This window comes from Anser anser (assembly GCF_964211835.1).
Source record: "Anser anser genome assembly, chromosome: 1".
NCBI lineage: Eukaryota > Metazoa > Chordata > Aves > Anseriformes > Anatidae > Anser > Anser anser.
Genome location: NC_139720.1, coordinates 88,252,190 through 88,277,276, shown reverse-complemented (window position 1 = coordinate 88,277,276; position 25,087 = coordinate 88,252,190). Strand labels below are relative to the sequence as shown.

Sequence of the window (25,087 nt, the reverse complement as noted above, 5' to 3'; positions counted from 1 at the left end):
CTTCCCAATAAGTGTCATAAGTGCTAGAATTAATACAAAGAGATTTCCAAAATATCTGTGATTCCTTGGTTTTAAGGAACGGTTTTGCAGCAGTTAAAACTTATCAGTCTTCTCATCTGATGAATAAAAGACTCACAAGTGAGGAAAAAAAAATGGAATTCAGAAATATGTTATTGTGAAGATTGTATTTCTGGTTATTGAAACTTCTTACAAAGATGAAAATCTAACTGCTGCTTTTATTTTCTGAGGCTTTTTTGGACTGCATACTCTTCAGCGAGTGTATACTGTTGCACTTCCAGACAGTAGCATAGCACTACATTGCTACACCGTAGGCTTTTCTGGGAAAATTAACATATCTATTTTTCTGATATTTTAATTTCTAAAATAATTTTTAAAAATTTTAACTGACCTTACAGTAGCACTTTTGAAGACTCTTCAGATCAGAAATGTGAATTTCCATAGTCATTTAACTTCTCGTGTCAATTTTGTGAGATAAAATACAGTCACTAATTGTATTTATAATTTCATGGCTTGCCATGTTTTTGAATGGAGTCTTGGTTTTCCAAATGTTCCAGTGTTTCTTAAATTGCTAAAATGTGTCACAGAAGGCAGTATATCTGTTTAAATGGGTTGAAGGTCTCGGGCTAAGTCCAGAAGGCCGTGCAGGCCTGCACTTCGCCTATTGATGAAAGCAGGGAACAACGTGCAAGGAAGTATTTCTTGGGAGTACATGAAGAGCAAAGGCAGAAGAAAATCCAGTGACAAAGCCTTTTATTTTTTTTAATCACCAATTAAGTGCAACAAATTTAGCCATCAGATTTGTTTTGGTTGAATCGAAGATGCAGGCTTTGGACTTGAGAGAGGGAACTTTGATGAATATGGGAAGTGTCTGCAGGATACTGCCCTGCGCATGTACAAAATGGGAGAGTTTGAGAAGTATTTTCTTGTGGTGAACTTGTAGCCTCGTGTGCCTCTACCAATAGTTTTCTGCTCCGACCTGACTAGAAGAGCTCGCTGCTTTTGCTGGTGACACCAGTCTCCTTTGCATGTTTTTTTTTTTTCGGTTGCTTTTTCTTAATGGCATCTATTAAAAAATACGTGAAACCCTGTTTATCAGGAGGAAAATATCTACTGCTGCTTTAAAGCTTTCGTGGATTGGTTTAATGTCTTCTATTTTCTTGTCATTTGTATGTATTGTTGTTTGTCCCCAACCCTGTAAATATGTGTCTTTTGAAAGCAGTTTTATAATGAGCTATTCTCTATTAATTCAGTAATTTTAACCTTAAATGTAAATAGTTTACAAAGCCGCTTCTGGTGTTATACCAAGTTTGTGTGTTAGCAGCCAGAAATATATTTATTTCATACGTATGCTGAAAACTTTACCTAACCTCTCAGACTAGTGAATATGGAGCAGATCCTATATTCATATTTGTTACTATGCTTGACAGATGCCAGGGCAAAAACCTTGATGTAATCTAGTATAATCCTACTGCTCAATATTGAAGTAGACTCTACTCAGAAACATTTGTATTTATTTTCTCTAGCTTTTGTATGGCTGTTGAATTCCCTTGTGTATAAAACAGATTAAGTTATTCAGCAAGGGCGATCATGGGCCATCATACTTATTTCACTGAGCTCTAGCCTTTTAGGTTTAAAGGAACATGTTTGATGGCAAGGCATGGTTTGTTTCTTGCATTTTAATGTATTTTTTCCTTGCAAAATATGGCATATTGGTACTTTTATAACATCTTTATTTTTCATGGCTTTTTTTTTTACTTTGCGTTTTGAAAGAGGATTAAAAAAAATCAGTTTTATACTTATACGCTCTGCAGTTCACATTGTGTATGTGAAGCAGTGCTGCTAATGCAGAGCATGAAGTTGACCTAGCTTTGCTATGCAAGCAGAGCAAAAAACAGTATGTAAACAAGCAGCATAAACAGGTCTGAGAGGAAAAAATGTTTCAGTTAAAACAATCTAACACGCTTAATGCTGCCTGTAATCAAACCAGTTTTCAAGTGGGGTTGTTTAATTGAATAGAATACATTTTATGTTATTCCAACACTTAAATGAGTTGGCTGATTGTAATACTTCTCTTGCCTGAGTTCCTGTCTCATCTTCCTTTTGCCTCTGTTTTCTTCATCCCTACTTTTCTCTGCTTTCTGCTCCCTTTCCCCTACTTCTCTTATACGTTTTAAATAGTTGTTTTGCTTTCCTTTTGCCCTCCGATTTCAAACCCACTGACTTGTTTTTATAATTTCCGTTTATCTTGATGTCTTTACTGTTCCTCCCTATGTGTGTGGCCTACATGTAAGGACAGAAGTGGGAGCCAGAAACTTCACATTCAGATTTCTGTGCAAACACTCCTCTCTTCAGGACAAGCCCTAACAGCCTTGTCAGAGATTACGGGAAGACTTTGTCACTGCTGGTTTCCCGTGAACAGTGCTGGAATTGGGAATCTTACTGAGAAGTTGGTTGAAATTTGTCATTTGGGGGAGGGGGAATAGCTCTTTGTTCATTACTATTTTCTGTTTAAATGCATCTCTGTTTTCTGTAAAAATGCTGCTGTATCTTGACTGACATTTGGTGCAGAAGGCAGTTTTTATGAATTTTTGCTGCTTCCCTCAGACGCTGAAGATGCATCTTCTTGCCACTGTACTGTGATGTTTTCCTTTTGATTAGTTTAACGGATGTTATTCAATATACATGCCAAAAGCTTGACTCTTGAAAAAAATGTCTAACTTCTCTTTGTAGATCAGGTTTAGACAGTTCTCTGGGCTTCACAGGGCATGAATGGCTTCACAAGTGTGATTTTAGGATCTAGAGTTAAGGTGTTGGCATTTCAATTAACACTTTTAAGTCCATTGTATTTGGTTGGATTAAAGGGAAAGGATTGAAAAGTTGATTTATCAAGGCTTTCAGGTGACCTGAGAAGTTAATAAATATGTTGATCCTAACATTGCAGGAGGATGGGAACTCTCAAACTTGATTTTTTGATGAGATTACAATTTTAGTTGACAAACTGCTAAAACAGTACCTTCAGACTCTTTAAGGCATCTCGCTTGGTGCTGATGCCCCAATTAAAATATTTGCAAGTGTAATGGCAGTGGGACAAACTGAGGGATATAAAAAATCGTATGTGGAAAATAATTTTCTACTTTTTATATGTGAAAAAATTTAAACAAAGTGGTTTTGAATCAATTTAGTATCTCCACAAGTAATTTGAAAGAAGATAAAAATTGTAGCTTGTGAAGTTTGCAGATAAGTAGGGTGAAAAATAGAGGAATCACCATGTAGATGACAACCTTACAGAAGCAGACTCAACTGTCATCATTGGCAGTCACCTGAACATGAGCTGCCAAAGCAAAATGGTGGCTCAGAGGAAAAAGCGATGCTCAGTTGTATAAATAAAGTACGTGTAATCTATGGCTGCACTTTAGTTACTAGAGTACTGAGCCTAGTTGAAGCATCCATGTTTTATTATGAAAAAGGTACTGACAAACTGGAAATGGCTGAGAAGAGCTCCAGAACAATCTGATGTCTGGAAAACCCGCCTCACAGAGTAAAACTAAGTAGCTCAATAGTGTTTAGGTCGTCTAGGAGGTTTTCAAATGACAGGATTACAGTTTGAGGCATGGCTCTGCCTCAAGGTATATAACTGCAGGGGAAATGAGAGTTAAGTGCTTCACGTCACAACAGACCTGTGACTTGAAGAAGGTGTTTGAACCAGAGGGCTTTGTGATCTGCTCCACGTAGACGTCGGTAGATCCCATAGATGAGAGACAAAGCCTGACATATTCTGAGCAGTAAGCCTAATTTTTAGTACTGACTCAGGGAATTTAGTAGTAATAAACACAGAAAAGTCTTATTTACAAATATGACAGATTTTTTGTTGCTTGCCACTTTTTAATCAGAACTCTGTATCTTTCAGCCAGGTGCTACAGGCTTAATGCAGGTCTCCCTTGGTGAAATTTTGTGATCTAGATTATTACGCAGGCCAGTTTCAGTGATCATAGTGGTCTGTGTGGCAAGTCTGGCAACTGGTAGATGTAGAAAAATATTACTCAACAGGTCTGCGTTTTTAGCTGTCTTCTTTTTAAAAGCAGAAACAGAGAAGAAACCAATACTAGCTAACCTATGGCTCTTTGCAGATGTGTTTGTAACTACTACTGGTCTGTTCACACGGTTTGAGAATCCCTGAAATTTGCTGAAACTTCATGACAATTTTGGTCTTGCAAAATTACATTTGATAGTACTACTTGACTCGGGTTTCTTCTCTTTCCCATTCTTTAGGGAGGCTCTCCCCCAGCTGTGTCGTGAGGTACTAGGTGATCAGATTCTCTTTAGCAACCTCTCTGATTGTCAGGGTTTGAAATACTTCCTTTGCAGGATCACCACTAAATATGTTATCGTCTTGGCAGTAAGTAAAGTTGGAAAGAAGTGATAACATCAAGACCAAATGTAGTGCAACTTCTCAGAGAGGAGCACTAGTTTTTTCAAAGAGAAATAAAAGGCAGGGATCAGGAACTGGAATCACATCCCCGAATGCTGAAATGAAGAAACTGTCAAGAAAGGGAAGTCAAAAATGACATTAGCCTCAGTGAGGACTGCACTGGAGGGTGAATTATGTCAACAATGCTAAAACAAAGACACATTGTCTTGAGGAAAACCGTTTCAAAAATATTCAAAGGAGATGTCACAAGTGATGTAATTAAACCTGGAGAGAGAGGTCAAGCTTAGTTTATTAGCGTTATGTCAGTAAAGTCAGATGTAGGAGCTTTGGGACACTTGGTACCTCACAGCAGCTTTCAGGTTAGGCATTGCTTACTCTCTTACTGTTGCAAATCAACCCATGAAATGGCCCCCATTTCTGCCTTAATCTGAAGAGAAGCCCAGTTAAAAATAAACAATGTTAGCTTAATGTGGTAGCAAAGAGTGTTTGACTTCGCAGGGGGGAGTCATCTGTTCCTGAAGAGAGAGAGGAAGAGAGGTAGCAAAATGGTAGAGCCCTCACTTCTGCGGTAACATCTGGTAACATCTGGGCTGCACGAGGAGTGAATTCTGGACCTGCCAGGTTGGAAGCGACCTCGCTTTGTACAGTCAGAGTATTCCCAGGTGGGAGGACAAGGCAGGGTTGGTATCCACAAGTGGTGTTGCAATGTCCCTTGAGTTGAGCCTCAGCCAGCCGTCCCTGTTTTCTTAAGAGCCTGCCTGCCCATTAATTGCCCCGTTCCCAAACAGCAATCTGCAGCGGGTGCCTTGTAAAATGCCACAGTGGTTAGCTTCAGTTTGGTAAGCACTGCGTTTGGTCAGTCTTATCTCAACTCACACGTTTGTGCTTGATCGCACTTGCATAGTGCCAGTAGCTTGTTTATTATCTAACACAACACATTCACAATCTGCTGTGTGCATAATATGGGTGGGGTTGGTTAATAGAGGAAGAGGGGGTGGGCTTTTAATTTGCAAGTTCCCAGGGATTGTTACGAAGAACAAAGGTGGAGGAAGCAGACTTCTCGTGCTGCATGGAGGTGCTGCGAGGGCCGTTTGAAGATGTAATTGTTTATAATTGTCTCGTTCTGTTTTTAGAGACATTTGGAAAAGCTCTCACAAACCATTAAATTAAATTTGCTCCCTTGAATTGGTGCTTTCTTTACTGTAATCCCTCATGTATATTAACTAAACTGGATCCGAGTATTTCTGCTTATACTTGTCTACTTTTTTATTCTTTGTGTGTGAGCAACGGTAAGAACTATAAGCATTTTTCTTCCCCGTAATAATCTCTGACCTTTCCTGTGCAAGTGCAATGATTAAAAACTTGGACCAAAATCTGCTTCTGATTCAGACACCACCTGTCCTGCTATTACAGAAAGGTCAGAACAGATTTTCAGCAGCAGAACAAAAAGCGTTAGAAAATCACACAAAGAGAAGTTTATGCAGAATATACAGAATGGGATCTGTTGTTAACTTGTGTTTAATCTTGGTTATTTGGAGGATAGGAGTGATACTAATCAGGGTAGGCGTGCCGGCAAGGCACTAGGGTAGAGCAGTGAGACAGCTGAGATGAAGAGATCCGTCGGCCTTCACTGACGATTAACCCATCTGTGTCAGATGCACCAACATATGATTGAGAAAAGGGATGTCAGGCAGAAATAGCAGTAGGAAGGCAGTAGATTACATACTGGAGAAGTAGCTGAAAGGCTTGATGTCTAGCCTTAATTTTGACAGCATCTTTATTACTCTGGGCAAGTTATTTAATATTTCCATGCCATCTTTTTTATTATTATTTAAAAAATAAAAGTAGTATCTCCCTGAATACGTAAGCAAGCAGTTGTGATGATCTGTGAGTAACTGCCTATATAGTTAAGAAGTCCGTGGAAGCACATTGGAGGGGCAGAGGTGTTTTCTGTAGTCCTGGGATCATGCTCTGCTCTTTCACTTCCCTAAAGAAAGGAGATTCAAACCTTCTGATTTGCACAAGGAGTACGGACAGACCATGGAGGCTTTCGGAGTAGTGGGTGTCGCTTGGGTGAGCAGTCCCCTGGGTGCATGGAGTTCCTTGCCTCAGGGATGCCGTGGTGATCCTGGTGCTGGAAGATCCCTGTATAGGGAGGGTAAGGAAATCCCTCTGAGGCCAGTCAACAAGTTTCAAGGCATTTTGGTTTTAAGAGTTCTTAGGGCTAATACTTGGCAAACTTAAATCTGTGAACTCTGTTTGTGTGCCGTTAGACTTGGGTTAGTGGAGTCCTGTTGCTGGGTACATAATATAACAACAGTACCTTGTGAAGTGTAGGACTGAAGACTCACGAGATAAATCTTCCTTAGTTAAGAAGTGGGAGTGCTGCAACCCTGTCCGAGATCTGGCTGGCTGGTCTAGCAAAGCCATGTGGGCAGCTAAGCACAAACCTAGCTTCAGACGTGCTGAACAGGGAGTAATGTGCTCAGTACCTGGTGTGGCCAAGCTCTGCAAAAATACACTGCTCCAGAAAAGCTTAAGGCAAGGATGAAGCTCAGTGGAGGCAAACTTCAGTAATGCAGATGCAGTCCAAATGCATGTGGGGAGCCTATCCGTACTACCAGTCTGTTGTTTTCTGTTCTTAGCAAAAGCATGATAATTCAGGAGTGTAATACACGTAACTAAGAAATCAACATTTGTAACATTTTTTAATAGCAGATACGGTTCTGTAAAAAAAAAAATAATGTATAAACCCTCCTAGAGTACAGTTCTTGGAAGTATTACATATTTCCACTGATGATAGCCTAGCAGGGGTATATCAAAAATTGAAAGAATAGGTCATTTTTAGTATACATGTTAGTTGTCTTAACGTATTTCCCAATAATTAATTATTAAACTATGGCATTCACAATTAAAAATGTGTTCACTGCATCTCTGAGTATAGGCTCATATGGACAGCATGGGACTGTGTTGCAACATAAAGTACATGTGGCATAATTACACTAGCTCCTCTGTGGTTGGTTCTTTTAAGCATGGGAGTGTATGGTTGTGAGGAGGCCCGTAAACGTCACTTTTTTTTTTTTTCCTTTTTAGAGAAGTTGTGGGGAAAGTGCTGTTCCAAAATGTATGAGTAATGACTGCTCTGTGATTGATGCAATGATGGGGGGGGTGGGGAGGAAGCCCTAAAAATGGCAGGGGGGTTGGCAATAGGGAGTGATGAGCTGCATCAGGGAGAGTCCGGTGGACAACAACCAGCCTGGCTCCAGTCCCAAGCACAGAGCGTGGCACAAGTAATGTGCACGTGTTGGTTAGGTTGTAGAAGGTAGTCTTGACTTTGGGAGAAAACAAGACAACTTTATTTTAAGGAGTCCAAGAGGCTTGCTTTCAGCAAAGTGAGCTTCTGTGCTGTGAACATCATCCCTTTGGTGCAAGTCACTTGAAGATCCTCTCAGACCTGAGCCTCGGCCACAGGCACAGGCTGACAAGAAGCGAGCTGCAGCAGCGTGCCCTCGCTCATCCCTGCCCGCTGAGCAGTGCTCACTGCCCCTTCGTGTGCGCTGGCACGAATCACCGGGCTGTGAGCTGGATCGCTGGCTGAGCTCTCACTGCTGGAAGCTTCTGCTCCCCCCTTGTGTTTATCTAGGACCGGAGAGCCCTGCGGAGTTGGATTAGGGGCAAGAACGGATGGCTGAGGTTGAAGAGGAAGGTGTGGAGATTTCTGAAGCTGGTTCTGCTGACAAAGTCAGCGTGTGGAGGAACTACACCCTAAAGCAAAAGGTTCAGGAATGTAGAAACGCTAGAATATAAACCATGAAAGGGTGTGGGGAATTGCTTCCAGGTTTGGGTTTATTTTATGTTGGAAAGAAAGTTTTGATACTTTTTTTTTTCGATTGGTTGATTTTAAGATGTTTATCCGCCGAACTGCATTCTTTCAGTTTTGGTGTGTACGCTGTGCAATGTCATAGCAAGCTGTCCGAGCCCGGCTAGCGAGAAGGAAGTAACACAGGCATATATTTCAAACGCAAACAAAAAGTAGGTAAGCGATAAAAGGATTAGGAAATAAAAACAGAATTTGAAGGGAAGAATATGAGCAAAACAAAGTGGCAAGAGAAGAGGCCACAAATGATTCAGTGCTGGTAATACTCAACAAAAGCAAGTATTTAATTTGTGCTCTGCAGAGCAGTTCCGTAAGGACTGGTGTCCTGAAGCCAAGAAGAACACCTGGTGGATATCAGCCTCATTCTTCTGCTCTTAGTACAGGGAGCTCCTGCTAAGGTCAAGTGTTTCAGCGTCAGGAAAAGCTGTGCAGATCTAAGAAGGGTTTGTTTTTGTGTTTTGTTTTTTAAACTAAGAGGGAGAAAATAGGTTACATGCTGTGAAGCACTTTTATTAGTGTGCCAGGCTGCCCAGAAGTGTTTGTGGCATCTTCTTCATGAAACACATCAACAGCACAAGAATTTGATAGGAGAGAATATTAATTCATCTGCTATGTCTTACAGGGAGGCAAAGAACAGCCAAGACTGTGTGCTTTCCCTGAAAAAGCATCTTAGTGTTTCAGAATGCATTATGAAGGATTACCTGAGGTGATCTGAAAGTACATGGTTTTGAACTTGAAGAGGATCTATAAAAGAGAGAAAAGAACTTTCTCTTTTCTGTTCTGACGCATCCAAGAAGATCTAGAGGATCTTAACCCTAACCGCAGGAGAGCTGTGTTCTCATTTTTGTTCAGGGAATCTTGACTCTAAGCAGCTTGTAAGGGAAAATAACATTTAGTCAGACTGGATTTCATTTTTGATGTGTATATCAATGTATATTTAACTCCAATGCCTAATCCACAATCAGGAAAAAAACCTTTCTTCTCAAATGTCTTACTGAGACGTGCTTACCTGTGGCTTAACAGTCAGTGGTAATGGGAATACCAGCCCACATCTCAATCTTTTCTTTAAATCCTGGCAGAATTCACCAAAATGCAATTAATAAATATTTTTTCTTTTATTTAAACAGCTGTCAATTCATCTCTTCATACAAGAACAAAAATAAGGGCTTGTGCATTTATAAATAGCAAAGCTAAATTTCTGAAATTGTTGAAGAAGGGTTTTTGAAGCGATTATCACTTCATTGCAAAAGTGGATATTTATGTGCTGTACTGATACGAAGTGGTTTTTTTTTTCAGTTTATGATAGGCAATGCAGGAAGTGATCTGTCATTCACATCCTCTAATGTTTTCCTTGATGTGATTTTGCTTTGTAGCTGCATGTAGCATAAAGGTTTGAATTAAAAATGTTTTCTGCTGGATTGTGCTTAAGGATAGTTTTAAGAATCAGGAGAAAAATGGTTCCCCTCATCCCAAAGATGGGGTTCTGAAGAAAGTTTAGGCCAGGGTGAATTGGCAGCAAGGACATATGAGACTTTGGACTTCTGAGTTTTAAAATGGTCAGCTAGTGTTGCCTTGGTAATGATAACGTGCCTATTGTCCCCTTTCGAAATTTTTTCTGAATTTGCATGCAAATGCTCATTAGGTATTTTCAGTGTTGAGTAAAGATTTGGTAACTCTGGTAGGTGTGATTTGTAATGATTCCATCTGCCCTGAGCACATTCCACTCAATTGCAATCTTTGGTGTAAGGACTGTGGGTGCCTTCTAGCTGCCAGGTGGATACTGCTATGCCAAGGAATGCTACAGTGAACAATTCATCAACTACACTATTTTTTTCCCAATAGAAAATTATACACAGAATTATTTATGCACAGAAAGTTTTTGGTTTTGTTTTGTGTGTATGTGGGTTTTTTTGTTTTGTTTTTCAGTTGGAAGAGCAGCCTTAGTTACACTATATGCCTTTTCTGAATGCTTGAGTTTTGAAAACATCAGTATGATGTGAAATAGGTATTTTGCTTCCATTTGAGCTTTTTGGGGCATGGCTTTTTCAGTTGCAATACATGCAGCATATGGGCTGTGTTTTGGAAAACATGTTCATCTGTCCTTTTAAGTTAATGCTCCTTTGTGTTTAAATTGAATGTGTTGGCTCTCAAGTGGAATTGAATAATGCAAGTCCTCAGTGTTGCAAAATATCTTTTTTTTTTTCAGTTCTGAACACAAAGGGAGTGAAGCCATAAATTTAAAGAACAACCAAAAGGAAAGCACAACTCTTCCTGCACTTTTGAAGGTATGATTTTTATTTACTAATACTGAATTGAGCTAAGCCTGCCGCATCTGCTTGTAGCTTTTTGCTATGTTCTGAGGTTGGAGGTCTTCATGTATTGCCTTGTAGCACATAGTTGCCATGTTCTGGGTCAGGGCCCATCATGCTAGGGTACACATGCAAAAAATAGGAAGACTATCTGTACTTCTTGTTCTTGAAGCAAAGTTAATATCTTTACTTACATTAAATAAATGTGAGTGTAGTCCCAATTCCGCATGCAGTCATCTAGTAAAGGATGAAGCCAGTGTTTTTATCAAATTCTGATTTGACAATCACCTAAAGTGCCATTTCTATATAATTTATGAATATCTAACCAGCAAGTGTTTTCCTGAAGTTGCACTGGTTGCCAACCAAAGCGCTGTAAGAACTTTCTGCTGAAATACTTATGCATGTTAGCTATTCTTCACCAATGTTATCCCTGTTAATCATGCTTGTCTTATCCTGTAAGCATTCTACTGAAAAAATGGACATGCTTTTATGTGACGTTTTCTCCTATGAGTCATTTGACACGAAGTGGTAGCTGCCAGTAAAGTTGTGTTTAGATTTAGTTTATCATAACTAATCTAAAACTAATCTAAACTAATAAACTAATATCATATCACTATTTATCATAAATAGTTCTATGCAAGATGGGGCCTAGTGGTACAGCCCTCTTCCAAGTAGTTGCTGTCACATCATGCCCTGCACAGAGTCATTTTAGCAGTTCATTCACTAAGTACTTTTTCTATTTTTTGTTTCTTTTTCTACATTAGTAGTAGCTTAACTACTACAGAAAATCTTGTGGCAATTTCCCTGAAAGGGCCTTGACTAGTCCACCAGATTTATTTGTGGATGTAGTAGGCTTCTTAACAGACTGAATCTGAGGTTTCTATATAGTGTTGCCTAGACTGAGCACTAGCAGTATATGGGGAAGGAAGTGGTCTTTTTGCTGTATGGCTGACAGTCACTGTATAGTGGCATCTTCACTATCTAGGGACTATTTGGAGGGGTTTTGCCAAAGGTGAAGAAATGTTGCAGTTGCCTCTGCAAAGACGTAGGTCAGTAGCTGAGTTATTAGATAAAGATCAATCCTGTGTTGAATGTAATTATTATGCATCAAGGTGAGAAACAGCACAGCAGCATTTTTTTGGAAGCCCTGTGGATTCAAGCCAGCACTGTGTGAGCTGGGCTCCCAGACCACGCTACTGAATGCCTTCCCGTTGTCATAAATCATGGACTATTGCTTTTATGGCTTGAAACACAGGCAGAATTGATTCTTTCAACCAGAGGAGATTGTACTATAGTAGAAGCAATGTTTTTGCATTTTAAAAAATCTTATTTTTTCTGTGTTAGATCAGTGAAAATTTCTAAAACATTTTCCTTTTGAAGAAGGTTTTGACTGGGGGAGAGGAATGATTTAGCATATGTGCACAGGACTTCAACACAAGGAACTGCTTAAACAGAAGTACGAACAGGGTTAGATTTCAGTGGACGAGCGGGATGTATAGGTGGAGTACAAGGAGCATAACAGGTTTAAATTATCTAAGAGTGTCTCGTTTTTGCCAAAAACTAAATCTCCTTTGGTACATTTTTAATTTACAGAAACCTAAGTTTTGATTTTTTCCTACTGAATCTAAATTCATTGCACTCAAGTCTTCTACTCAGAACTTTTTGTATGTTTAAAGTTGGTGCCAATATTAATGCTGTAAAGTTTTGTTCCAAGTAGCTGCTCTGTTCTTTGTCTTGCCATTAAAAGTTTTTATTTAATTATATTGTCTTTGATTTATGCTTGGCAGTGTAAGATTGTGTGTTACATTATCTTTGAAATAATACCTGGTGTTTGGCTTTGTATAGGCTTTATAAGAAAGGTGCGGCTTTCATATGACTAGAATGCTCTGGCTGTTCAAATGTACTGAGAACTTCCTGTCCAACTTCTTTTTTGCTTTCTTAAGCTGATCAAAAAATCTTCTGATACGCTTCAGCAGTTTCATAGGCATACTAATGCGTACTCTTAGTACTACAATTTTATCTTGTGTGCCTTTAAATTACAACTAGGTAATAAGAAGTGATTTAGAGAGGTAGCCCACCTCAACCCCCCCCCCCTTTTTTTTGGTGGAGATTTTTTTTTTCCTGGCATTACTCCTTCCAATGCACACTTTTTTTTTTTTATAATACCATACTGTTCAGTGCCTGACATTGTCCAAAATAAGCTGTCTTGTGCAAAGATAACTAGAATATGGCTGAACAGTTGGAGAGAACTGGGGCTCTGTCTCATGTGAAAGGAATAATGTATGGTATGGAAAATCACTCCAGTTTCCTTCACTGAGTCATCAAGGTAACTACACTATGAAAAAAAAATCTTTTGTAGTTGTAGGAAGTGTACTTTGTGAGGAATTTCTAAGTCTGTGTATCTATTGGATTGGGTCTGGGCAGGTTTCAATACATACCCATATCTCTGAACTATGTTCCTACTTATTTCAGGTGGACGGTGACTGCAAACTGATACCATATTGTGTCTGTCTGCCACCAAGTTAATGATCTGTCGTGTTTCTGATAGACTTACATGCTGTGATGTATTTATATTCATTGGCCATCTCAGCAGAAGGCCGGGGGCGACATAGCAGGGGAACTGCAGTGTCTCTGTCTTAACAGCAAAGGTCGGAGATGTAAATGATAACTGACAGGGTGAGTGGAGCTGAGAAACATGCTGAGCTACCACAGCCCTCCAGCTGCTCTGAGGGCTTGCTTACCAGTTCTGTATACATGCTTCTTTCTTCCCTGTGATGAAATCTTTAGCTCAGAGGGAGAAGATGATACTTTAACACCTTAAGAAAATACAAAACCTTATCTTTTTGTGCCAAGATGACATTATCACTCATCATTTGGTCACATTCAGGAAAATATTATTGAAATATACTTGCTATGTCTATTAATTCATTGCCAGAGCCTGCCACTGTTTATTTACAGATTCTGTTTGGGTTCTATTTCTTTGAATTAGAGCTGCAAACAGTGCTTTTTCTGAGTAAATGCCCCATTTGAATGATGTGATTGTTGAACACGTGGCTGTGTGGATGTAAACAGTTCTTGAACTTGATGTTTCCCGTTCTAAGCATCTGCATTGCATGGTGTCCTGTACATACTAGTGTATCATTAAGCTCACTTTTAGCAGACTGTTTTTAAAAGGAATATTGCAACAGTGTTTCCTGCAAAAGCAGGTGAATACATCTTTACAGTTTTTGGTAATGCCCTGAAAACAGAGGTTTACAAGTGGAACGTAGGTCTTGTTTGACTTGAATGGAACAGCTACTGATTGAGTTAATGCTGCTTACTGTAATGAGCTGCATACTGGATAATGTCTTATTAGTATAGTTTTGAAGAATGCACACAGCACTCTTGTACGTGCTTGTGCCACAAGTTTAACCTGGGCTTCTACCTGTATTACCATACTGTAGTTGTAGCAGCAGTGACTGATTCAATAATAGCAAATTGTTTAGATCCCAGGCTGGCCCTATCCGAGGTTCTTGTCCAACTGGGGCTTGTGTTGGCAGATTGACTTGCCTGACAGTCGTCCCGTGATATTCTTCCTGTAACGGTGCCTGGAAGAAAAAGCACATTCTCCCATAATTGATCAGGAAAGAATTCTTAAGCGTCTTGGCAGAAGAACTGCCCTGTGAGCTCTCTGAGGCAAATGCAGAAGTTTGAGAAGGTAGGTACAAATGTAATCTACCAAGTGTGTAATTTAGATGTCAGTATTTTGATAGCTTTAAATATTTTATAATTCGGCCCAAAGGCTCAAGCCTGGGTACTAGTTGCCTGGATTAACCAGAGACAGTCTCAGTCTTCATAGAAGACACAGAGCGAGAAAGTACTGCAAAGATTATCTAGCCCACTCCTCTGCCCCAAGGTGAGACCTCTGTATCTGTCATACCTGATAGAAGTTTGTCTGACTTGTTCTCAAAGACCTCCAGGGATGGGGATCTCCAAGATCTCTGCAACTTTGTCAGACAACTGTCCCACCAATTTCATAAGCCCTCTAATTAGAAAGTCTTCTCTTAATATCCAATCTAAAGCTTGCTTGCTACAAATTAAACCTGTTGCTAATTGGCCTGTGATAAGTACTCCTGTATACTATGAACATTGAGAAGAGATAATTCTGCAGCCCTGCTTTCTCACATTAATTTAATTTCAAGGTAATATAAAGATGGCTGTATTTAAATGGTAGATAAAGTATTAAAATTTGATGTCAAAGACTGCAATTATGTGAGAAGATGGAGCCAGATTCTTCTTGCAGTTGCAACAGGCAGGACAAGAGGCAACGGGTGTAAATTGGAACATGGGAAATCCCAGTTAGCTTTGACAACTTATCTTACTTTTTTCCCGTTTTACTGTATTGGTGGTCAAATATTGGCAAAAGTTACCCAAGAAAGTTGTGGGACCTTTATCCCTGGAAATATTCAAAACTCAGCTGGCTGAAGCCCTGCTCTAACTGGAGCTGCTTTGAGCAGGAGCTTAGACTACGTGACCTCCCCAGCCAGATTCCTTTCAGCCTAATTAGTTCTGTATTTCTGTATCCCATCAGTTTCCATCTAGTGTGTAATCCATGTGTGTTTTTTTTTTTTTAAAAAAAAGCTCTTTGAACGAACTTGGTGAATATATGTAGCTGTTCTTACTGAGTATCCCTAATTCTGACTTTATCATTAATTTTAAGTTCTACAAAAAGAAATTGAAATTGAAATTAAGCCTAGTGTCTTTATTTACCACATACTTTTCTGTAGCATGGGTTTATTTCATATTATCTTTATTTCATATGTGTGTAGTTAAGTTATATCAGCTCAGTATGTGTGCGAATGCTTGCTGAATACCTCTGGTTTAGACTTAATAGTTAGAAATGAGAGAGAAGGATTAGTCGACTTTTGGGAGTCAAGGGAGGTGGAATATTACTGCCAACCATGATTTAAAAAAAAAAAAGTTACTGCTAAACATGTAGTTGTTGCTGCTCACAGCTGTGAATGAAAAACAAAACCAAAATGTTTTTGGAGTTTGCGTGATCAGGATTTTTCTTGTGGAACCCAACAGCAAATCTTTTTCTCTTTGGAAACTATTTGGACATTCTTTGAAATGAAATTTTAGAGGAAGTACATAGAATCTTCTGTTTACACAGGACTCTTTGTTAAATGAATGGTGTTTACAGCAGTATGTGTTTGGGAAGACATTTCAAGATCATCCTATATAGTGTCCTAGTAAGTTCCTCTGTAGTACCAAAAATTTTTAAAAAGATGATTCTGAAATATATTTCCCTTTTTACTATAGTCATTCTTCAAAGAAGATCTTGATAAGGGAACTTTGTTTCAGGATGAATGAAAAAAGAATAGGCTTAAACCTTGCTGAGTCTAGCGCATAAAATCACTGAGGAGACAGATGAGGAGGAGAGTGATGCCAGAAGCTAAAACCTGCCATTAGAATTTAAGTATGGGTGGAAATTGCACTCTTACTCTCTTCCCAATGTACTGCCTGCTTGTGCAGACTTTTTTTGCATTGAAAAGGTGAATTTGACCTTTTTTAAATTTATTTTTGTATATCAGGGAATTACCAAGTAAAAGAGAATGGAAGCCATTTCGTGTTCATAAATGCATTTTCATTAAAGGGCAATAGAAGAATAACGTTGGGAGAACATAGAGGAAAGAACTGAAATGAGACAATTTAATTCTCTCAGGGTCTATACTAGACCGAGTAATAAAGAGATGTTTATATATTGAGAAAGGAGTACCAATTCTTAGTCTTTAATCAGAGCTTTACAGTAATTTCAGGAGAAAATTCAGAGAGAGAAGTTTGGAAATTACTGTTACTTGTATAAACAGAACTTCATAAATTGTAAAGTTCGTTTTGTCATTCTAGAGGCTTTGCCTGAGTTTACAATTCAACATAAAGGTTACACTGCAGAAACTTTATTTTGAATTGTTCCTCCTTTTTATCTTTGTTTTCATTTGAAATCTTTCCCCTTACCACCTTGCTTTTTGTTCACTTGTCAGTGAAGGTGAGTCTGAGTATTTGCTCAAATTTTGGGTGAATTCAGAGCATGTTTGTTTAATCTTTTCTTTCATCGTCTGACAAATGAAATGTGTTAAGGTCCCCTCAGTGTTTCAAGAATTCAAATGGATAAACAAATTTTAAAAGTCCCAGTGCTGAACTTTCAACAAAGGCCACTCGCTTTCCAGATGTTGAATAGTCATTGAATTTAAATGGGTGTATCAAAAAAAAATGCAAAGCCAATACAGTTTAACTAAAAATCCCTTCCTGTTGTTCAACACACCTGATTATGAAGCTGTCGTGATTTCATTAGTTTTCTAGTTAGTCGTCTTCCACTGTTGTCATGACCTGATTTTTTCTTCATGTCAAAACAAGCAGAGAAAGGAGGATGTAGAAGGAAAACTTTGCAGTATGAAAACGCCAAAGAGTTCAGAGGTTCAAAACATGTGTTGTTTGTGGAAATACAGAACTCACGTTTAACTTGAAACCCCCAAAGCCCCCAATGCTTTATTTGTTATTCTTTGTTTTCTTTTCTCTGATTATTTTAAAGCTATTATTTAGTTAAGATAAACAGTTTTTGACAGCGGTGGAGAGATGCCTTACATCATCTTCTCCACTTTAATTACTGCTGTAATAAAAAGAAACAAAAACGTTTTGACAGTGTGGTTTTTAAATCCATTTGTCTCAGGAACGCTTGCAACAGTAGACTCTTAGGAGTTCTGTTTATGATGTATCATACTGCCTTGATAGTTCCTTTTCCTGAATTTCTCTTAATACTATGATAATTTTCTTACAGAATTCTTGTTCCTAATCTTTTGCACTATGTCCAGTTCTTTTTCATCAGGTTTGCAGTAGGAAAGAGAGTCTTTCCGTATGTATTGCCTCCTGTTGTTTGAGAGTGCTTAACTTCTTTGCCTCATACTAGCTGAAAAAAAAAACAAAAGCCTTTTTCATGTGGCTCAGCATGTCCCACTCATTGTAAAACAAGTGGGAGATTACTGCAAAGATGCTTTACCCTCCCAGAGAAGGGAAATGTGCTGAAAAACATGCAGCAGGGGCTCCTCATGGGAATGTACTAATCTGCCAGCAACTCAAGCTATTTCAGTGTGATTTTGCTTAGCATACAAGATTTACATACTGTAGAGATCTAATGAGATGCTCAGGAATTGTGAAATTAAATGTGGTCATCCTGGTTATGTTGAAAGGTCAAAGCTAAGCCGAGGAACGTCATTAATTTTCCAGTATTTGAGGCAGTGGTGCTTTAGCACACTACTTTGTACACCCAAAACTTTAATCTGAAACAACTACACACTAGTGAAAAGAAATTCTGTGACTATTTCTTGAATGAGTAAATTGCTGGGGTTAAATGACTGTCTGAGGGTCCCTGGGGTGAATGGGTAAGTACCCTAAAACCCTGATGTCCGTCTGTCTCCTCTTGCAACAGTACCTGTGGAAAGGTGAGGTGGATAGAGTACAGAGGTGCATCCATAGGGTCTGCAGGGTGTGCTCTGTTGGCAGCTTCCCCTGTAGTAAGACAAGCTGTCTGTGGGAGATTTCCAGGCTGTTGTCTAGAATTGCTGCTTCGTAATGAGTGTTTGCTCTCAGCGAGCAAAACCCGAAATGTCTGGCTGTTGTGGCTGGGAGCTAATCCTTTATTTGCAGAGATCTGTGTTTTAATGCTGTCCCTGTTTTCATTTATTTCACTTGTTAGGGCAATAAAAGAGATCATATTCCTGGCAGACTGACACAAACCCTGCCAAATGAAAACCTCTGGCAACGTGAACTTTTCCCACTCGGCTGCCGAGAGGAGGCAGCTTCCAGGGCTGCCGCTCACACCGTGTGTCAGAGGCTGGGCGAAGCTGGCAGAGCAGCCCCTGGTCAGGCTGCTGCTGGGCTCTGCACGTCAGGGGAGCTGCTCGCACCAGCAGCAAGCCCTGTGCCGGGCTGCCTGCGTGCAGTTTGGTTCGGGGCATATGTCTGTGCTGCAGCCAGAAGTGGACTGCAGCCTGGAAAACATACCTAGCCTACTGTTGAATAAATCAGCTCGGATAGCAATCAGGCTCGAGACACGACAACGTGGGCTCGTCTTCCAAGTCCCTGCTGCTAGTGCTTCTCTGCAGCGGTTGCTCAAGCGAGGTGAGACTGCACCACCTGACTGCACAGTAAATACAGCTCTGGTCATTACCGCAGTCTCTTCAGTCACCTGATTGAAGCCGTGATCTTGTTTCACGCTCTGCTAAGTTTCCCCTCCACGCCAGCCTGGTTGCGTGTGAGGTCTCGGGACCATAGGATAACTCTGGTTGAAGGGACCCCAGGTCGTCATCTGGTCTGGCCTCCTGCTTACAGCTGCAAGGTCAGGCCAGGTGACTCAGGGCTTGCCCAGTGAAACTTCAAGTAAGGAGTTGCTAAAGGAATAAAGGTTGATTAAAGGCTTATGAAGCATGTCACAAGCAGGAAAGCTCATAGAGGATGGGAAGGGGGAGACAAGGGGCAGACTGATGGCAGTCTGCATATGAAAGGAGCTCTCCAGAAAGACAGTGCTGTGACAGGGCAGCTTAGGTCTTTCCTTGCACCAATAAGGATCTCAAGGGAGATCTGGCAGGTAGGTTTTCACCCCAAAGCTATTGTTTGTGTGGTATGCCTGAGAAACTGTTCAGACTTCTGTGATGCTGGAAGAGGGTCTATTTATTTTTTAACTGGTGAAACGAAGTATAACCAGTATCACGGTCTGGGATTCTTCCAGCATTGTGAATACCAAACTGCTCAAGTTTAATTTTGATGCAATGTGGCTGCTCTGTTAAGGTGAAGTAGAAGCCTCGACTGCTAAAAATTGCTGGGACATACCAGGGTAAGGATTGCTTGCATACGCCCTGCACATTCTCTGCCTATCTTAAGCATTTGCTGGTGGCTTCTGTCAGGGGCAAGCTCAGAGAATGCCAATAATAAGTGAAAGTTACCATGATGTTGCCTTCTGCAATTGCTGTTGTACTGCTGTGGTGTTCAGGCGCTTGTGTCTGAAGGCTCCTGCTGTGTTAATGGCTTACGGGATTTACAGGTCATGTGCTTTAGTCTAATTACTTTGAATACGCCATTATCTTAAAATACAAACTTTAAAATCTGTGGCAGGAACAGTTTTGTTTGTATAATACCTGAATAGTGGTTCAGACTTTGGATTGATATTTTATGTGCGACTGATAAAGCATCAATAGCTGATGCTCTCTTCTGTAGCAAAGTGGAGCAGAGGGGAGAATATATGGAAAGTAGGATTGATTATATTGAATGGAGGGAAGAAAGATTTGCGTAGCTTCTGTGTTGGGATTTAATATCCACATATATCGTCAAGTAAGCATAGTGTAAATGTTCTCCGGGGCTTTATTATGCAAGACACCACTTATGGTTAAAGGTACAGAAGGACCCTTTCATATTAAAACTTCCTGTTCTTTTGATTTAGCAGCAGTTAAGTAAGGAAAGAAAGATTAAAGAGCAAGAAAAGTCTAAATAGGTTTCTGTTTCTGGAAACAGAGACTGCAAAACAGCTTTTCATGCAGGATATGAATTATGCTTATAAGTAAGAGGCAGTGTCTTTGCAAGCATAATGCCTCAGAGCTGCTAGGAGAAGAATTCCATACGTAGAGATTTAGCCATGTTTGAAGTCTCAGTTCCTAATAGAAGAAAACATTCCTGAATACAGATATCTTAAAACAAAAAAAAAAGAGAGAAAAAGTAAATAGTTGGCAAGTTTTGAATGTAATATTTTCTTCTGTAGTTAGTATATTTAGTTGTTAATTTCATAGATATTGTAGTAATCAAGAAAAATGTTTATAGCCTGCAACAATTAGATCTGCAGAAAAAAACAATAAGGTTTTTATGCACTTCTTGCACTGAAATACTCTTTTAAGCCTGACAAATGTATGTGAACTATGTTAATCACAGAACAAGGGAGAAATACCCTCCCTCACTTAAAGTTAAATCAAAAACAGGTATTGAACAATGCTAATATACAAATCAAAGTGAAGGAAGAAACTATGACAGTATAACTCTGCAGTTGATTACAGTAAGTCATTCATGTATCATCAAATTTTGGAAATTAAATTTTCTTCTTTCTTCCTTGAAAGTACTTAGTTCATATGAGATAAAGTTAATTGCCCAAGAGATTCATCTCAGATTTGCATGCTACTTGGTCAGTTTGTCTAGAACTAAAGATACCAGCCAACACTATGGTACTCTTGTAAGCTGTCTTCTATTTTATTTCCAGGGATGGGCCTGGGTAGATTTGACTTGTGAAGTGGTAATTCCCTAAATGCTACGGGGATGACTGCATCCCCTTTGAGAGATACAGCTGTAGATGATTAGCGCAGTGTGTGTGGGAGCAGGTGGGGTTTGTCACAGGTGGGATGACAAAAAGGCTAGAGTTTGACTCACCCCACATTTGAAAGCGTACTAAAACGTTAAACATGGTTTTTTAACTCTCTTACCTGTATGAAGACAATACAGGTTGTATGGATTTCTCAGGGACCCATGAGTGCTTTTCAATTTCTATCCTCACGTGAGCAATTCTATTTTCAACATGCAAATCTAACCTTTTAATATGAAGCAAGTGCATCCACTGTTTGATGGAAAAGGTGACAAAATATTGCTTGAAGATTAAAGATCACTGCCCCAGCATCACTAAGTGTTGCTTGCAATTTTTAAAGAAATTAATGTTCCCCCAACCATGAAAAGGGTGTTCATTAAAACACTTTTTTCATCATTAGCATGATCATAGATGAACCATTAACAAATTATCATATTTGTTTAATTACTTGAGAGAAATATATTTTCAGTTTGAAATAGGATTAGCAAACTAATGAAAGTAGTAGCTTTCTGCTTATTTTGGATGGATAGGCATTACCCAATTTAATATCTTATCCAAAGATGATATTGACACAACTAAAACTTGTGCAGAACTTTTTATTCATGTTCTCCTTTCCCACCCTGCTGAGCAGGATAGATTTGATCTAACTTTATTCTGTTCTAATAAACTGGGTTGAAAGGATAGACATTACAGGGATTATACGGTAAGGATGGAATAGGCAGCAATGGCATCTAGCACCCTCTATGAAGGCTGAGGATGGAGAATACGGAGGGGGGGAGCTCCCCAGAAATTTTGGAGGAGGAAAAGTATTTCCAGACTGGGAGGCTGAAAAGGGGTTTAACACAGTGTTTGTGAAGCCTACCAGTGAATTAGCAGCACCTTTTTGGGCAGATCATTGTTGGAAGACATAGCATGGTCTTGGGCAGCAGTTCTTGGATCTCTAAGAGAAGCTGACACCAAGGAAACTCAAGGGTATGAACTGGTGAGGAACAGAGCTTGCCTTGCCTCTGTGGTTTAAAGGAGGTGAGAACCTGTGTTAGTATGAATTACTTTCAGCGGGCTTTAAACAGCTGTTGTGGATTAGGTGCAGGGAAGTAGTGATATGTAGGACTTTGTGTGTTTACGGCTGCGTTTGTATTTTGCTATGATGTACTTGTATGCATTTGCAAGCTGAAAACAGTTCATCTCGTAAGTGCATATAGTTTTGTTCGTGAAGCTTCATTTTTGAGCAGATTGGAGTCTGAAGTACTTGTTGGTACACCTGAGTTGGTCTCAGGGTACAACCTGAAAGAATGAGAGTGTGAGTGCCAGTTTGTGGAATTTCTTCTGCTGGTTCAGCGCACGGCAGGACCAGAACATGTCCTTGCTGCAGATGGTTGGCACCTAACTCCAAGCAGTAAGAAGAGTCGAAACTTTTAGGAGCAATGAGAAAATCAACTGTCTGTCTGTTAACACACCAGTGTGTAATTTCCCTTATGTGATCTTTTAAGAAAGAGATGCTGAAAGCAACCTGCTTTTCTTTCATTTTAAGTTCTGTTTTAGGCCTAATCTCATAATCTCCTTCTGGCAGGACATATATGTCAGTAAATAATACTGAATGTGCCGTAGTATTAACTAAGAAACTCTTCTGTTTGCTTGTGATACAAGGGTGTGAAAAATAGTTCTTTGCTTGTTCCTCTGTTGTATTGGTGGCTTTTTTCCCTGCAAGTTGAAGCTGTCCTTCTGTGCTTTACTTCCCCAGCAGCAGCTTTGTGAATCTTCTAGCCAGTTTAGCCCTTTTGGCTTTTTAGTGCATAGAGAGAAAAAGAGAGCACAGGGCTTTGATTTTAAAATGAATTTTAAACTGCAGATCTCCTTAAAGAGTACAGGGCATAGAAGCAAATAAAAACTAAGGATTTGGGGAATGCAGGAAAATGAAAATTAACGTCTTCTTTATCTACTTCTCATATTTATTTTAGGTTTGTCAAAATGAAGAAAAGAACCATTCCACAGAAGAACTTAACAAGTCTGAAATCCAAGAGGAGCTGAAAAAGGCTAATAGCCTTCCTAGTTTGACTCCTGGAATAAAAACAGCAGATAAAGACAAGCAACCCCGAGAAGGTTTTTTTCAGTTTCTTGGAAGCTTATTTAATCTCACAACAAAATCTTCTTTGGTAGAATCTAAACAGTCAACTTTCCAAGATGAACCCAACAGATGTGAAAAGGATTTGCAGAACACAAATACTCCTATGGAGGACATGCATCCACAGCATCAAAAAAATGAAAAGCCTGTCTGTTCTACAGCTAGAATGAAAGAGGACTCTGTAAATAAAGATGACGTGATCCCAAATAACATTGGGAAAGATAGCTCAAAGGATCTGGAAAAAGGTCAAAAACAATCTACAGTTGTGCAAAAGTAAGTTTTATAATTTAATATTAATTTATTAAAAAGTGTGTGTGTGCAGAGAACTAAAGTGACTGAAGTTTTGTTGAATGGAGAACCAGTGACTGTCATTTCTAAGAATGAATGGAGTGTCTCTGACTCAACTTTGTGCAAAACTCTAATAGTAACAACCTTAAATAAATAGGGAGACGTCAAATGCTACAAAATACAACTTAAAAAATGTTTTTCTAGAAATCTTCTGACCATGGATGATAAGTCCACTGTAGATCCTTCTAAGCATGAAGGGAGAAAAGATGTGGCATTTAGGAATACATTCAGTATTGTAGACCTATTTAAAAGAATAAAAAGAAGAAAGAAAATACAAGCTTGTTTACATCCGTATTGTGGGCTAAATAAAGGTTAAAAGGTTTCTCATTTTTATATTTAACTAGTTCTGTGTTTTTACTTCTGCAGTTAAGGTTTCTGCATTTTTTAAATTATCTTTCCTGGTTTATTTGACTTGGCATTTTTTTTCTTATTTATGTTGCTTCCCTTTGTTCTTAGGGTTTTTTGTGTAATGAAAAGAAGGTTATGTAAAATACTCAATTAGCCTAAGTATAGAACATCCTTAACAGTCCTGTAATATTTCCAAAAACAATTTCCAAAAAAAATTGGTGCCACAGGCACTGATGTGTGTTTGTGAGTAGAAAAGCTAAAATGTTGGCTGTGGTCCACACTGTATATTACAAAACTTTCTGACTCTAGTATAAACATAGATAATAGAATTCCAAAAGTATTTGTAGCAGTTAGGTTGAATATTTGACTATATGTGGGCTAGTACAGCTTCCGTTTGGGTTACATGTGTGTGTGCATGTGATACTTGTCCAATTTCTGATTGGTGCCTAGAACATGAACTTGCCCAAAGATGGTGAGTCTGTAATTAATTTTTACTTGGGTTTTCAGTACTGCTCAGGATACATATTTAAAATTTTAAACCGAAAGTAATGATTTGGGGTATTACCGCTACTGCGGTACTCCTATGGTTGGTGAAGGGTAAGTCATAGATTTCAGAACTGGCAGATGAACTGAGCATAGAATAAAGTACTGTTCATAATTTGTAATAATAGTGGTTGTGTTCTCTTGAGAACTCTTTGGTTTTGATCTGATTGATTAGATGATCTTTAAGATCTCTTCCAACCCAATCTGTTTTATGATCCTATGATTGTGACAATCAACCAGTTTTTATGATGGATACTTAATGTACTAGCATATGTTGTACTGACACTTTTTCCAAAGTGCAAGTTGCAGCCCATGACCACTTCACTGGTCTGTGTATAAGAGTTTCCCCTCCCTTTATTTGTTATCTGAAGAGGCCCAGGTGCATTATGCTATTCAGTCTAGTTTCTGAACAAACTGCTTTTCTTAAAAGGTGTTCAACAGGCTGGCTTGCTTCATCAGTCTCACTGCTGTTCACTGTTTTTGTAGTGAATTCTGGAAACCGAAGGCGAAGTTGCACGCTATAATGCCAGGGGCTGTGCAGATGCACTGTCAAAAAAAGGCAATAGACATTAACAGCTCTTTCTCACTTTTTACTTCATTCTACGTAGTTTCTTCCATATCATATTGCAACATACTTTCTGCTGTATTTTCTTCAGTGTTTGCTCTTTTTCTCATTCTCTCCACACACAGCTATTGATTGTATTATTCACCTTATGGG

General features: G+C 39.2%; 1 protein-coding gene across 3 annotated transcripts in view; it reads left to right on the top strand.

Annotated features, from left to right (window-relative positions):
- Positions 1-25,087, top strand: part of CRYBG3 (crystallin beta-gamma domain containing 3) — a 94,017-nt gene that overhangs the window by 2,909 nt on the left and 66,021 nt on the right. The window contains exons 2-4 of one of the 3 annotated variants that reach the window (XM_083820684.1): positions 4,291-4,417; positions 10,534-10,612; positions 22,967-23,403. In XM_083820684.1, coding sequence (XP_083676810.1) covers positions 4,401-4,417; positions 10,534-10,612; positions 22,967-23,403 — 533 coding nt within the window. In that variant the 5' untranslated portion in view covers positions 4,291-4,400. Of the gene's footprint in view, positions 1-4,290; positions 4,418-10,533; positions 10,613-15,330; positions 19,257-22,966; positions 23,404-25,087 lie in introns of those variants that run through there. The other 2 variants (XM_083820682.1, XM_083820683.1) reach the window with 2 other exon arrangements.